Genomic DNA, 14569 nt, shown 5'->3' on the forward strand with positions numbered 1-14569 from the left:
CTGCATTTGCACATGGCGATAGAGCGTATAAGCGGCGGACGGTGCTCCTATTCCAGGGCAGGCCAGTGGTGGCGGTATGGCTTCCCCGCGCCCCCCTCCCCTTACCCCGCAGATTTCGGGCCATGCGGCGGTCGGCCGAAGGGATGCGAGCGCAAATGCACGCACCGGTGCAGGGAGCGTCGAGTCGCCGAGTGCGGGGCGGAGGCGGGACCAAGATGGGCGCCTAGAACGTCTACCCCGCACTATACGGTATGTCAGGCCAATCACATGTGCGCCCGCCCTCTCCAGATGATCGGTTCTAGACGAAGCGGTGGTGCTCCAGAGGTCCTTAACATGCCTGCCTTGCAGCAGCGCGGCCCCCCGAGATCCCCCTGCAGTGCTCCCTCTCATTGTCACTCAAACGACCACCATGACCACCGAACGCGCTGCTTTCCAGGCTGAAGTCGCTCGTGTCGAGCAGTGGTGGAAGGTTCGTTGCCTCCTGTGTTGAGACGAGTGGTTTGTTCATCGTGTGCGTCATAGGACGAGCGGTTCAGCCGCGTGAAGCGACCGTACACCGCCGCGCAGGTCGTCTCGAAGAGGGGGACCCTCCCCATCTCCTACCCCTCCGATGTCCTCGCTAAGAAGCTTTGGGCGTCGCTCTCAGAACACTACAAGAATGGGACACCGTCGCACACATACGGCGCGTAAGTGACGTTGAATAGGATACGAGGATGTTTGTTGACGCGTCCATGTAGCCTTGACCCAGTGCAAGTGACCCAGATGGCGAAATACCTCGAGACCGTCTACGTCTCCGGCTGGCAATCATCAAGCACCGCGTCGAGCTCAAACGAGCCAGGCCCGGATCTTGCGGGTAAGTCGCGTGCCAATTCCCGGTGAATGCCCAAGCTGACCCGGCGTCCCAGACTACCCCTCGAACACCGTCCCGAACAAAGTCGAGCACCTCTTCATGGCACAGCTCTTCCACGACCGCAAGCAGGCCGAGGGGCGGTCGGAACTGTCCGAGGCCGAGCTCAAGAGCACGAAGCCCATCGACTACCTCCGCCCCATCATCGCCGACGCGGACACCGGCCACGGCGGCCTCACCGCGACCATGAAGCTCGCGAAGATGTTCGTCGAGAAGGGCGCCGCGGGGGTCCACATCGAGGACCAGGCGCCGGGCACGAAGAAGTGCGGGCACATGGCCGGCAAGGTCCTCGTCCCCATCCAGGAGCACATCAACCGGCTCGTGGCGATCCGGCTGCAGTTCGACATCATGGGCGTGAACAACCTCGTCATCGCCCGCACGGACTCTGAGGCTGCGACTCTGATCACGACGAACGTCGACGAGCGCGACCACGCCTTCATCCTGGGCTCGACGAACCCCGACCTGCGACACCTCAACACCGTGCTCAACGAGGCTGAACGGGCGGGCAAGACCGGTGCTGCACTGGAGGCGATCGAGGAGCAGTGGCTAGCTGCTGCGAAGTGCGAGCTCTTCCCCGAGGCACTCGCAACCGCACTCAAGGCGCAGACAAGCGCGAACCAGGTCAAGCTTGAGCAGTTCCACCGGCGGATCGCTCACCTGTCATGGCCCGACGCCGTCGCCGTCGCGAAGAAGGAATTCGGCCTGAAGAGCGTGCCCTTCTGGGACTGGGACGCGCCGCGGACACGCGAGGGCTTCTACCGCTACCAGGGTGGTACGCAGTGCGCCGTGAACCGTGCGATCGCGTACGCGCCGTACGCGGACTTGCTCTGGATGGAGACGAAGAAGCCGATCTACACGCAGGCGAAGGAGTTCGCGGATGGCGTGCACGCCGTGTACCCCCAGCAGTGGCTGGCGTACAACCTCAGTCCGTCGTTCAACTGGGAGGCCGCTGGCTTGACGACGCAGGACATGAAGGCGTTCGTGTGGGAGCTCGGGAAGCTCGGTTTCTGCTGGCAGTTCATCACGGTGAGCCTTGACTGGTTCTATTGGCATGTGTCCGGATGCTGAAGAAGGTCTTAGCTCGCTGGTTTGCACTCGAATGCGTACATCAATGACCTCTTCGCCAAGGCGTTTGCTCAGGAGGGCATGAAGGCCTACGTCGAGCTCATCCAGCGACGCGAACGCGAGATCGGCTGCGATGTCCTCACTCACCAGAAGGTACGTCCACTCATATATTGTACCAGCTGACTGTGCTCATATGTGGTTCAGTGGAGTGGCGCGGACTACATGGACAACCTCATGAAGACAGTCACGGGTGGCGTCTCGTCCACAGCGGCCATGGGCAAGGGTGTCACAGAATCGCAGTTCGGGGCTAAGCTCTAAGTTTGCTCGGGGACGTTGTGGATATCCGGCTGTCTCATCTAGCCTGCTCGTATACATGTATTTTAGGTGTAAAATGGATCAGCATTGTGCTACATGGTCTGGCCGAGAAGTAGGAGATCGCGACCTGCATGATGCGGGCCGAGTCGGCCTACCAGTATGATCCATCTAGGCCACGTCGATATAGTTCTCTCAAAAATTAACACCCGCCCACTGGCTACCACTCTCTTCCTCAAAAGGAGCAACGCCAGCTGAGAGATGTTGAGATGTCGAGGAGACCTAGTAGACCAGTGCCAGTGGTAGAGACTCGAAATACATACTTCCAAGAAAGGCAATATCTCACTTGACCGAGTCGACGTCTCGGAGGAGCAGCCACTTGCGCGGCGCTCAATACAGACTCAACCGCCTACAGCGACTCCGAGACCTCTCCTTCAACGCTTACATCCAACTCGTCATACTTCAATCCATACATTAGAATGGATGCAACGGAACGCCTTCGAGCTGCGTCCAAGTTCCTTCTGCAGTCCCCTCCGGGTGAAATCAATGATGTCCTGAACGGCGAGTCTGTCCCCTCTGTCAGTTGCAGCGCGCGGCCAGGCGAAGGTCTGACGCGTATTCCTGAGCAGATGTGCGGAACATCATCTCGGACGACGACTCTTTGCAAGAAGGCGTGCTGTCATCGTTGCGAGAATACAACCTCGCACAATTTACGATTGCGGATGTCCCGGGGCACAACCACCAGGTGAGCGCGCTCTATCACGCGGCAGAGCTGGTATTGACGCGACCTATGGTGCACCAGTCAATAATCAGCGAGGCTGCGCGTGTGTCGAACCTTGCTGGGGACAACCAGGAGGGCGAGCAGCTCGATAGATTCTGGGATCCACGGTCGAGAACAAGTTTCCGCTTCGACCATCTGAGTCTGGTGAGCGCGTTTATTGGATGTGCGACAAGACACTCGTTTTAACTGCCCTCCCTGGCCTTGTAGGAGACATCCGATCCGGAGCCCATAGAGCCCGATCCCGAATCAGAGCCCTTCCGGTGTGTAGTCTCCATTACCACCTCTTCGGTAACCCAGCCGACTGTGTGTCCGCAGGGCAGCGTTGGAGACGGCATCCATTACATATCTCTCCGCGCACTTCCACGACGGTGTCACGTCCGTGTTTCCTACCCCAGGCCTCGCGACGCGTTTCTTTGTCCAGATCGTCGCGAACAAGTATAACCCTTCGAACTTCTGGTGCGATCTTCTGAGCATTCAATCTCTTTGATTACTGATCAAACTACAATCAGGTCTGGTAGATGGCGGTCTGAATACGTCATCGATCTAGAGTCGAAACAGATCAAGGGTCGCATGCTCGTGAACGTCCACTACTACGAGCAGGGTAACGTGAGTACCCCCACACCCTCGCAGCCTCTGTCACCCTGAGATGATGTTCGCCTCAGGTTCAACTATCTACCACCCACTCTACCGACCTCGCCCTGCCGCCTGCGATCACATCAACCTCAGCCACGGCGTCTGCTAACAAGATCCTCGCCTTGATCGAAGCTGAGGAGGGCAAGTACCAAGCATCGCTGAACGATGCGTACGCGGATATGGGTGAGAAGACGTTCAAGGGCCTCCGACGAGCGTTGCCTATGACCCGCTCCAAGCTAGACTGGGACAGGGTGCGTAGAACAGCTCCTTGTATGCAGGTCGCTGTGTCTGAAGCCAGCTTTGCAGGTACTGGGCTACAAGCTCGGTGCGGAGCTTTCGTCAAACAGGGGTGCGTTCGGTTCATCATGACACCTGGGTTGAGGTTTTGCAACGTGGAAGTAAAGCGAAGAATCTGACAATGTAATCTTGACCTCGTCTACTCACCACACTGCTGTGCATCATGATTGAACATCCCGGTCCACGCGAGTCTCATGATCCACCAAGATCCACAAAATATCATGTTCACGACGACATAGCCCTGCACAAGCTGACTGCAAGCATGGAAGACAAGTACTGCCGATCATTCAGAATCAGTGACCTGCCTCGTCGCACCCAATCACTTCCTGCCACACCGTCGAGACGCCGTCCTCCTCACATCCCACTTGCATGCCGTTGTCTCGTAGAATGTAGTACGCCCGATGAGGTGTCTGCACAATCGCGAGAGCGGAGTGCAATCCCTTGCCGCGAGACGAAGTAAAGTGGACGCTTTCGACGTGATGATGTCTAAAGGCGAAAGCTGCAGTCGCTGTACGGGTATCCGATATTGAAGTACTCACTCTGGCAGATAAAGGTTGACCTGCGTGGCCTTGGGCCGGACACTAGAAACGTGGCTGCGCGAAGAGAGCCCTGCAAAATCCTGCGCCATCTCCGACGCGGACATCCAGTGCCCACTGACACTGATGCGCCATATTGACTAGATGGTCAGTCTAGGAGTAGCGAAGAAAGGAGGAGCCCGACCTGTTCGCAATGACACATGCAAGGACGTATCGTTCTGCTACGATCCGCTTAGCTTGGCCTAGCTCCCCTTCCCGTTGGGATCTCTTCAGCCAGACGTGGCTGATACCGCGCTCGTACTCTTCATGACCTGCCCACTTCAGTTGGTCCAGCAGCTTGATATGGGCGGGTCCATTGCTGGAGCGGAGTCGATTGATGTAGTCCGACCAGTCTGCGCGTACGGGCACAACGTCGAGATGGCCGTTCTGCTCTTGTTCCGGCGAATTTGCCGGTCCCGGACAACCGACAGGTTCGCAGGTTGCCTCCAGAACGTAAAAGGTTTCCCTGATTCGACTAGAACCAAGGTCATGTTCCACAGTGACGCCCCAGATTTCTCCAGAAATGATGGGCTGCACGTCAACCACCACAGCTTGCAACCAGGCGATCGATATCGAGTCGTTGTTTCCGGACCCGATAGACAGAGCAAACCAGAGCCTAGACAGAACAAACCTAGACGACGATCTGTTATAGTTTCCTTCATGAGTGCAACAGACGTACTTCAGGGCGATACCAATCTGCTTATGGTCGTCCGGACTGGACCATAGGCGATCAGCGATCGGATTGGGCAATCCTCGAGAGTAGATGAACTTCGCAAGGAACGTCGCTTCGTATATACGCCGTCGTTGCAAGGCTTCTATCACGCGGAGGCGAAGGTACGGCCACATGTTCGTCATGGCTTGCGAGTACTGCGAGACGTCTTGGGAGAATCTGCGACCGTCATGTTGACGCTTGAGAACATGGAAGGCGGACAGGTACACTGCAAGGTAATCAAACAATACGTCAATCCTGGGTTGCCAACGGCGCAGTGAGATCCAGATCTTTTACCAGCATAGCGAAACATACGCGAGACCACAACGCACTGTCTGCGTTCGGCGTCCGACAGTCCGCTCAGGATAATGGCCCATTGCTGCACGCGTTTGCGCTGCACGAGCGACGGCGGGAGAGTGATTGGCGAAAGCGGCGGGGCAGGTGCCCGCTTTGGGAAGTCTAGATGATACAGAGAGGGAAGTTCTGTGCTTTCCCGTGGTGCATCGACCTCTTGATCACTATGGGTACGTGTTCCTGCAGTGGGTAAGGCTTCTGGGCGTTTGGTCACTACCAGCGCCTGGAACCGTTTGCCAACCGGCCTAGGTAGTGACGGAGGTAGACTCTTCAGCGTGGTTGATCCTTGTTTGGGCACTCGTTGAGATGAAGAAGACATCGCAGGATCCTTGCCAGCCATGGCGTCCGGTGCCTCAGCATGGGTAGAAGCGAGAAAAAAGGCAGGATTGAGACGAGACAACGGCGGTTTAGCACTGGATATACTGGACGGATTTGATACAGACACGAGCGGAACGCCCAGATCAGAAGCAGGAGACTTAGACAGAGAATGCAAAGCAGATCTCGGCGATGATTGTGTTACGGGTGCCTTCGACGCTTGTGATGTAGGAATGGTCTGCTCTTGTTCCAACCCTTTCTTCTGTACCTTGCGCTTCTTTGGGACACCGACGACAGAGGAGGGTGTCGGCCGTTTCTTGGCCCTTGGGACAGCAGTCTTGTCCTTGCGGGAGCCAATAAAATCTGCGCTTTGCCGAGATGCGGGTCCAGCAGGCTGGGAAAAAGCCTCTCCGGCGTTGCCAGGAAGCTGTGTAGACATAGTACTGTTGTGTTGGTTGGCATGAGCACTTGAAGGCACGAGCGTATGAACGATCGCAGCGCCGGCGTCGGTAGCTGGGTAAATGGACCAGTCAGCGCACACATTCAATGGAGGTTGAAAAACAACGTTCGCGGCCCAGATAAGTGCACATGTCTCAGCGCAGATCTGATGAGCCTCTCGCACGCTTTATAGCCTCTCGAGCTGAGATTGGTTCGTTGTACAAGCATAACAACGCTATGCTGCTCGGACTTAACGGAGCGCGGACTGAGATTGATTCAAAATACGACTCACCTTCTCTTGAGGGCTCGGCGCGATTGCCACAGGCATGAACCTGGGTTGTATGCGCATGGGTAACGTCATTCATAACCAGAGTTGGATTTGACGGCGTCGAGGATTCCTGAGCAACATAGCTAAGCTCAGAGCCTATCTGGACGTCCAATATTTTGGATCTATCTAAGCGTTTGGCAACTTCGTTGAGGGTGCCAGTCTTGGATCCAGATAACTTTTCGATGAGAGCAGCTTTGCCGAGCTTGGAGTACCCGGTTATCTTTCGTTCCTTGCATAAAGTTTTAAGTTGAGGGACAGTTAATTTCTGAAGAGAGGCCAGGGTAGTGGTGGCTTCGCCCGACATGATGCAACGATAGGTTAGCCAGGTAGATGGCGGTATGTGGTACGGGATTGAGACGCGTCTGAATACGCGCGTCTCAGACTCTCAGAGCACGACTACACGTGATCAGAACAGCCACAGACGCGTCGCCACCGCGCAGGGCCGCGCGCCTCGTGCCTGATACAACTCTCATACTCAACTCATACTCTTGCTTAACTTACGCCCACTGGGTTGTGCTCTCAACTGGCTGCTCAATTAACTCAGGGAATGGCCGTAATGGACTCGACAAATGGAGAACAAGACATCATGCGGATATGGTCTCTCCTCACGGAGGTCTCTGAGCATCTCACCCAGAACCGCTCGATGTCCATCTCAATACACAACCTCACGAGCGGTGTCAAGGTGTGCGGGCGTTTTATACGTACAGTATAGTACTAACTCCTACCATATCTCAGAGCCAGGCAGTACACTCGCAGACAGGGTTCGTTCTGAGACGGTAAGCTGTCCTAGTTGCTACGGCCAGTTCTTCTTCTCATATGCTCCTAGATTCAATCTAGACCAGCCGACGGGTGAAGAAAGCGTTAGCCTTTGTACGGAAGCTTGCTAACGCTTTTGACAGAGGTCTACGACGCAGAGCTGGAGCGCATGAACGCTGCGATGGCTGCAGAGAACCAGACGTTACAGAACGATAATAGGCAACTCAATGCCTTAATACGCGAGTATGAGCAAACGTTGGAGAACGTGATGAGCCAGTTTCGCGCCCGTGCTGTGAGTCCTCTTTGGGTTTCGCAGCGTTCCCCCTCCTCAATGCTCGATCGTCCAGTACGAAGTACAACAGCGCGAGCTCGCACTTCTGCGTGACTACGAGAACGCGATCGTCGAACGTGAGACAGAAGCACTCGATGCTGCGCTGTCAGAGAACAACTCACGTTCCGAGAGCCTTGCGCGGCTTGGTCGGCTGCTGCGTGCACTCATCCAGAAACTCAGCGGCGAGGATCTTCCCTCGTGCGAGGCTGCGATGACAGTAGAGACGTCATCCCAACCTGTGGCCTCAACTTCACAGGTCCCTCCACCACCCTCCGCAGAGCATCAATCCAGTGAAGATCAGGCTGGCGACGGCGGTGAGGGCGCAAAGGAGGGCGGTGAAGCGGAGCTCTCAGAGGAGGTCGACGATAATGACGACCCTGAGAAGCTACAACGGAGAATTGCCGCCGCGGAGTGGGCCCTCGAGCGCGAAATTGAGCTCGCGCGATTAGAACGGGAGAATGAGGAGCTACGGGCACTGCTGCGAGGCGTCCTGAATGCCGAGACAACCCCAGTGCACGCAGCGCCGGTAGCACGAAGGCCGGACCAGGAGCTGGCAGAGATCAACGAGGATGGTAGAGCTTCACCAGCGCTGTCGATCGCATCATCGGCGGCGACGGTGAGACCTGGTGGGAGGAAGCTGGGCGGTCCGCCGGGGACTGTGGGTCCGTTCGGCTCGTACAAGATGAGGATGCAGATGACTGGTCAGTGAAAGGCATTTGTACTCGGAGGTGCGTTCACTATTGCTGTGCTGCCATTGCGAGGCTGAAGAGTACACAACATACAGACTTGTAGCTATGTAGCCCTGGCTACTGGTTGACCATTTGGGTGTTTGTATGTCGAATGTCACACACAATAACTGCCAAGACACCTTGCCTTACCAGTCTACTGTGTGCATGAAGTGCCTCCTGGGTCGCCCCGCATGTAGGGATTAGATGTCCCTGCCATTGTTGTCTATGGAGGTGATGGAGATATGATCCATAGTAGTGCCCACGACGCCAGCATCCCACTCAAGTTATGGGTCCGGTCGCCGAATCGACGCTAATTAGTAAGAGACGCTGACGCAGCCCTCGGCGGCTAGGCGGCTAACTGTCTTGCTTCTGTCCGTCACCTTGAATCTCGTGCAGTGAGTGAGCAGTTTGATGTTGACTGCAGACTGGATGACTATGTACTGTTACCACACCGTCTTAGTTCATCTCTGTGTGCAAGCCGAAAGGGCTACAATGTCTCAGCCACGCGCGAAGGTCGAGAGTCTGGACGGCAGCCCCAACCTGGGAGCACCGGATGTCGACCACAGCTTTCAGTTGTACGACCTCCGCGTCGAAGTAATCTGTCCACCAGGAAAGCGTATCTTATGTGGAGCGAAAGCTGGCGACTATTTCACACTCGAGGGCGAGATGCTCAAGCTCCCTCCTGGACAAGGCATTTCCATATATTCACTAGGTAGGTCTGGCAACATCTTCGAAAGAGAGCGCGTGTGCCGACGTGAGAATTGGATCAATCATTGTACTAGGCGCACTGCTCCCTCTGCTCGCGGCCAAGCAGCGTGTTACGTCTCCGTACGACTGGATGACTACCGACAGTGACATCGCATGTCCGGATCCGAACTGCCCCAGCATAACGCGCATAACGCGGACGGGCCTACGGACGTTCATGAGAGGAGATACGACAGTTGGCCCTCTGCCTCCCGCGTCCACCCCGAGTCAAGGGGAACCCTCTCGAATCCAACCCGCACCAGACAAAGCGGCGATGGCGGTGGAATCGAGCACTCCGAGTTCGGTCCCGGCGTCGCCGTTGTTTACTGACGGTGTTGCGGAGGAAGATTCAACGGCAGATGTTGCGACCGCGGTTGTGGAAGAACAACATGACCTTGGTGAAGCACATCGTGGCCGCGGATTTGGCTACTACCTCAGAGCCGATTGGGGGTGATACATAGCTTTCGTGGCATATATGCACGTCCTTTACCTACTGTCTCTCCACTCAGTCAGCGTCCAGTAGCATGTTTTGTTTCATTTTGGCTACTAGAGCATCGAGCAGATCGTGTTAGAAACATTCCACCGCTGTAGTAAGAGAGTTTCCACCTTGCATGGCTGAGTTCCGTCGCATAACTACCTCTACTAGATTGCAACACGCTATGCTTATGCGTCTATGTCATCTGCAATCGTGATACTCCTTTCGTCCGCCATTGCTCCTGGTTCACCTTTGAGATATCTCCATCTGCCCAAGTTATACCTATGGTTGACGTTCTTCAGAGCAGGCACACATGCAACACTTCCGCATCCCCCTGTCCTCGACATCGGTGTCAAGTAGAAAACTTCTTTGACGCGCGAATGGAGCAGCGCCATGCTGCACATGATGCACGGTTCGTGTGTCGTGAAGAGCGTGAGAGATGTGAGAAGGTAATGGGCCCCGTTCTGGGGCGCTTGCACTTCGGCCACGAATCTTGAGGTCCCGGCCGCACCTGGAAGGGGAATGGATGCGGATGAGTCCGTCGGTGGTGGAATGGGTGGTGGCGTGGGTGTCGACAGTAGCGATGTAGAGGACGAGGCACGGTAGTCGGCGACGGCGCGGATAGTGTTAAGGACAGCGTGACGGAGGGGATGGCTGGTAGACATCCTGGTGTCGTGCGCTAGGAAAGGAGCTGGTAGCTGTGCCGCGTCCCTAGTTTCCTTCTCATATGGAATAGGCACATGCGCAGTGATCGGTAGCTGCAGGTCCCGAGATAAGCTACATATCGCCCGCCAGTGAATGAAAATCCGCGTACTTCGCCGCGGCGCCCCGCATCTTGCGCCTCCTCCACCACGCGTTTCATGGCTTTACAAGCCCAGAGTGCCTTACCTCGTGTCCATTCTTCTGCCTCCCCCTTCCGCCTGGGCGCATACACGGTCGGCCAAAGCGTATTCTTGTGCTTCAGCGAGACTTGCGTCAGGGCCACCGTGCTAGGTACGTGCACCACGTATGGTTCGGACAATCCGGGGACGTCGGGTAGCGCAGGAACTTGCGGGTACTCTGGCGTGAGAGCGAGGAGAACGGTCAGGCTGCCGTCTTGTTTTCGGATCCTCTTTAGATGCGACATCGTGGGAGTCTCGATCCCACTCTTCTTGAGCCAGCTAGGTGACAATCAGTGGGGCACACTTCTGCAATTGAGGTCGCTTGTACCTCAGCATTGTGGCTGTATGCCGCGCATCGGGCACATCGACTACCCACGCTGGCTCTATAGGTTATTGTGAGTATACACGCTATTATAGTACGTGCCGAGAGGAAGACTGACGTGTATTTATCGCAATTAGTTCGTCTTCTTCATCATCCCGTACAAGTCTGATCCGCGTAAATGGCAGCTCGTCTTCCGGAATAACGTCTTGTGCGTTGCCGTGAGCGTACACTGAAATCTGTATATCCAGTGCTGATATGTCTTCTTCGTCATTATCGACTCCGGCGAGTCCTCCCCACCCATCGTCAGGATCTTCGAGGATCGGTTCAACCGTACCTGCGTCTACTGCGTCGAACCACAAATTATGACCATAGAAAATGAAGAGCTCCTCGCCGTCTTCTATCCGACGAGTCGTCGTATATCTTATCGACTCTGTCTCCTTATCAAGGGTATAAGACACATTGGGCTGCTGCGAGTGATTGAACAGAGATCCTGACGATAGCAAGGTCAGCACGTAGTAGGGGACCACTGAGTGCCGAGACCGATTGACCTAGGCCAAGAGCGAGGGCCATACGCCCATCTTTCCACTTGAAAGTGTAGTGGTCCAACACAGTATGGCGGCCATGTTCTCTGTATTCTGCAGCGGAGAACAGAAGCACCGGACTGATCTCGATGACGGTCCGCGGCTCGAGAGGACGAGCAGCTGCAAAAAATTTTCAGATAGCTCGCTCGAGTAAGTGCTTTAAAATATGACCTACCGTATACGCCCCTGCCTTTCTCTGCAGAGAATCCAATGCGAAGACCACTACTATTGAGGTGGTCTGGAACCCGAGACTGCATTGCGCAAGTTATCTGGTATGGATGTTGATTTCTGCGTGATATCAACTGAATACAGCGTAGTAGACAGAATGAATGTCGTGTGAACCATGGAGCGAAGTGTAGTCGGGCATTGTTCACGTACGAGCGTTCTGACTGACTCGAAAGTTTGTTCTGTGTCACCGCAAACCCGATCTGGCGAGATCTGATCGATCCAACACGAGGCTACTGTACATCCGCAATAAGCGCCCATATCTTGGGCGTAGCCATACAACTCCGAAACAATCATAGGACAGAGTAGGCAAGGAACTAATTGCACTCAGGCTATTACATCCCGAGTTCAATCTGATCGTGCTTCCCTCTATGGTTCCTCTTGACATATGAGATGAATGTCAACTGAATGATCTGCTGCGTCTATGCATCATTCTTACTACACTTTTGCCTCTCCTTCGGGGTTTTCTTGCTCTGATCATCTACTCACTTTTTGATGGCATATTCGTCTAAGCCTCCGCTATCGCAGGAGCGGAGCGGTGGCGGTCTTTAGTCTTTGTGACATATGTACATCAAACCTTATCTCATCATGCAGTCTGGAACACAAGTACTTCATCCTCCTTGCGCCGCTTGTCTTTATTTCCAAGCCGCTGCGTAGCAGCCACTTTCCTCGGCTTTCGCGGCTCATATTCTGCCTTCCGAAGCTCAATTCGCTCCATTCTGTGTTCCAAAATCGCAGAGACCGCGTCTCCACGCCCGTTCGGGAACCGCTCGTTCTGCCAATCGAATACGAGCCGTAGTTCCGGTACGGACGGACGCTGTGGTGTACGACTGTCCTTTCTCGCGTCCATACTTCGGGAGGCAGTAGCCGGCTTAGAAGCACGGATAGACTCTGGCGCGGGAGTTGCGTACATGTCGTCGATGTCATGTGTGTCGTACCGGCTCGGTGGCCGCGTTGCGCGTGCCGGTAGTGCGGGCTCGGCGTACATGTCGTCGATGTTGTGAGTGTCTGCACGGACATTGCGCAGTTCCGGTTGTGGGGTTGCATACATATCGTCGATGTCGTGGGTGTCATATCGACCGCGGGAACGCGAAGACTCGGACGTCGGGGGAGGCGTGGCATATAGATCATCTATGTCGTGCGTATCATATCTTGCAGATCTGCCGGAAACGGAAGGGCGCGGAGTCGACTCTTGGTCAGAGAGCGAGTCCGCGTCCTTCTGATCCGATTGGACCACCTCTGGGTCTAGGGCGGGTGGACCATTCAGCTTACCCGCTGCGCGTAAACCAGAGATCAGGGTGCGGAAGTCTGGCATCCTCTCCTTCCCCTTCATGACGTAGGGAATGCGCGGAGAACTGGCTCGCACACTCGGTGTTGGGGTGCTATCTGGTTGAGTCGAGGACGAGGGCGAAGGCGACGATGGAGGAGGTGCCGACGATGCGTAGAGAGATGTGGCATTGGAAGCAGGAGTAGAGAGCCGTGATGGCGCCTGTGAGGAAACCGACGGTGTATCATTGCTGGGAGAACATGTGAGTGGGGGCGAGGAGGCAGTTGAGGATGGCAGCAAGAATGCCGGCGAAGAGCGCTCAGTCGGGATGTCAGGCTGCAGCATCTGTGAGCTGCGAAGTGGTGGTCGGATCTTCTGTATAACGGAATGGTCAGCTCCATGCTGTGCTATCGTACCAACATGTTGACTTACAGCTGCGTTGGTATCTGCTGGAGCATCTTGTCGAGAGCGACTCGCAGTCTTCGTCGCCACTCGTTTCAACGGGGGAGGCCGCAGCAGGTCTATATGTGGTGTTTCCCGGCGTCGTCCTTGAGAAGAGGAGGCACGCACTGCTTCTGCCTCTTTGATCGGTTCAAGGGGGAGCGATACAGATTCGTTGACATGGACATATGAACGAGCAGGTCCTTCAAGGTCTATGGCACTTGTGGATCGATCCGGTCGTGACTCCGATGCTTGAGACACAAACTGTGTAGGCATATGCGATGACGGTCTCTCGTTCGCTACACGCGACGAAGAGGATACATCTGGAGCAGTGACCACAGTTCTCACAGGAGCATTGGTTGGAACTATCTCTCTTGTATCGTTCGATCGTTTCGAGCACCGACGACAGACCCAGCTTCCCAGTCCATCCGCAGGCCGGTTGCTCAAGTCGGCGTCAATACGCTGCAGGACTTCTGCTTCAGCTACAGGAGGGATATGACAGGCTAAACAATGCATGGGTGGTCAGCAGATACGAGAAGCGAGCATGTTGAGTGCAGATGACTGACGATGGTGCCAGGCACGTAGGCACTTGCAGCACTCCATGAGAAACTTGGCGGGATTGTGCACAGTCTCATGGCATCGCACGCACGGTTTGCGTGGGACTGAACTTGACGCCATTTCCTGAGGCACAGGTACAGCCTATTGGTGATATTTGCCTGCACTGTACGGACCAGATGAGAATTGGATGAGAACACCTTGATTTATGTAAATTATTGGCCGATCGTGCAACGAAGGCGCTGACTAATACACGCGCTCACGTGTGCCGGTTTGGGCAGGTATGACCTCACACGGCATGGCATTGGCACGGCGCAGCGGCCGCAACCTACAGTACGTTGGGGATAGTTTTTGGGGGTGAGTAGCTCCCTTAATGTCAGGCTAGTATGCCATTTCAGCGAGCACGTTGGGAGCATTCCATAACATTATATTTTATGAGCTTTTCGTGGTTCAAATTACATACGGTACGAAGCTTCTTCGGAGTCTGAACATGTCAGCCCTCCGAAAAAACCCTTTAGGAACTTTTCTAGTCTCCGTGCTTTCGGAGTT

General features: G+C 55.3%; 7 protein-coding genes across 7 annotated transcripts; 4 read left to right on the plus strand and 3 right to left on the minus strand.

The window, feature by feature from the left end:
* Window positions 1-409: 409 nt before the first annotated feature.
* C8Q71DRAFT_700462 (isocitrate lyase) lies at window positions 410-2290 on the plus strand (the record flags this gene model as incomplete). Its single annotated transcript, XM_047920124.1, has 6 exons — window positions 410-469; window positions 523-686; window positions 738-853; window positions 906-1933; window positions 1988-2125; window positions 2177-2290. 6 exons carry the CDS (start codon window positions 410-412, stop codon window positions 2288-2290), a joined length of 1620 nt encoding a protein of 539 aa, XP_047783173.1.
* Window positions 2291-2763: 473 nt separating this feature from the next.
* C8Q71DRAFT_701187 (F-actin-capping protein subunit alpha) lies at window positions 2764-4067 on the plus strand (the record flags this gene model as incomplete). The annotated part of the gene is made up of 8 exons (XM_047920174.1): window positions 2764-2866; window positions 2911-3029; window positions 3087-3209; window positions 3273-3325; window positions 3381-3521; window positions 3575-3671; window positions 3728-3949; window positions 4005-4067. 8 exons carry the CDS (start codon window positions 2764-2766, stop codon window positions 4065-4067), a joined length of 921 nt encoding a protein of 306 aa, XP_047783174.1.
* A 158-nt stretch (window positions 4068-4225) lies between these two features.
* On the minus strand, window positions 4226-7055 carry C8Q71DRAFT_351916 (uncharacterized protein). The gene is made up of 6 exons (XM_047918012.1): window positions 6679-7055; window positions 5577-6461; window positions 5250-5508; window positions 4716-5201; window positions 4535-4654; window positions 4226-4481 (listed from the first exon to the last, which is right to left on the minus strand). The coding sequence occupies exons 1-6, from the start codon at window positions 7016-7018 to the stop codon at window positions 4289-4291; spliced, it is 2283 nt and encodes a 760-aa protein (XP_047783175.1). The 5' UTR covers window positions 7019-7055; the 3' UTR covers window positions 4226-4288.
* A 114-nt stretch (window positions 7056-7169) lies between these two features.
* On the plus strand, window positions 7170-8852 carry C8Q71DRAFT_351927 (uncharacterized protein). Its single transcript, XM_047918014.1, has 6 exons — window positions 7170-7396; window positions 7450-7490; window positions 7541-7563; window positions 7614-7762; window positions 7818-8529; window positions 8586-8852. The coding sequence occupies exons 1-5, from the start codon at window positions 7262-7264 to the stop codon at window positions 8508-8510; spliced, it is 1041 nt and encodes a 346-aa protein (XP_047783176.1). The 5' UTR covers window positions 7170-7261; the 3' UTR covers window positions 8511-8529; window positions 8586-8852.
* Window position 8853: 1 nt separating this feature from the next.
* On the plus strand, window positions 8854-9832 carry C8Q71DRAFT_351923 (uncharacterized protein). The gene is made up of 3 exons (XM_047918013.1): window positions 8854-8924; window positions 8990-9241; window positions 9312-9832. Exons 2-3 carry the CDS (start codon window positions 9022-9024, stop codon window positions 9725-9727), a joined length of 636 nt encoding a protein of 211 aa, XP_047783177.1. The 5' UTR covers window positions 8854-8924; window positions 8990-9021; the 3' UTR covers window positions 9728-9832.
* A 104-nt stretch (window positions 9833-9936) lies between these two features.
* C8Q71DRAFT_700693 (uncharacterized protein) lies at window positions 9937-11789 on the minus strand (the record flags this gene model as incomplete). The annotated part of the gene is made up of 6 exons (XM_047920135.1): window positions 9937-10506; window positions 10563-10908; window positions 10958-11012; window positions 11070-11441; window positions 11500-11652; window positions 11708-11789. 6 exons carry the CDS (start codon window positions 11787-11789, stop codon window positions 9937-9939), a joined length of 1578 nt encoding a protein of 525 aa, XP_047783178.1.
* Window positions 11790-12260: 471 nt separating this feature from the next.
* On the minus strand, window positions 12261-14210 carry C8Q71DRAFT_739203 (uncharacterized protein). Its single transcript, XM_047922701.1, has 3 exons — window positions 14032-14210; window positions 13457-13968; window positions 12261-13399 (listed from the first exon to the last, which is right to left on the minus strand). The coding sequence occupies exons 1-3, from the start codon at window positions 14141-14143 to the stop codon at window positions 12344-12346; spliced, it is 1680 nt and encodes a 559-aa protein (XP_047783179.1). The 5' UTR covers window positions 14144-14210; the 3' UTR covers window positions 12261-12343.
* Between the last annotated feature and the right edge of the window lie 359 nt (window positions 14211-14569).

This window comes from Rhodofomes roseus, assembly GCF_022264815.1.
Source record: "Rhodofomes roseus strain CIRM-BRFM 1785 chromosome Unknown C8Q71scaffold_3, whole genome shotgun sequence".
Taxonomy (NCBI): Eukaryota; Fungi; Basidiomycota; class Agaricomycetes; order Polyporales; family Fomitopsidaceae; genus Rhodofomes; species Rhodofomes roseus.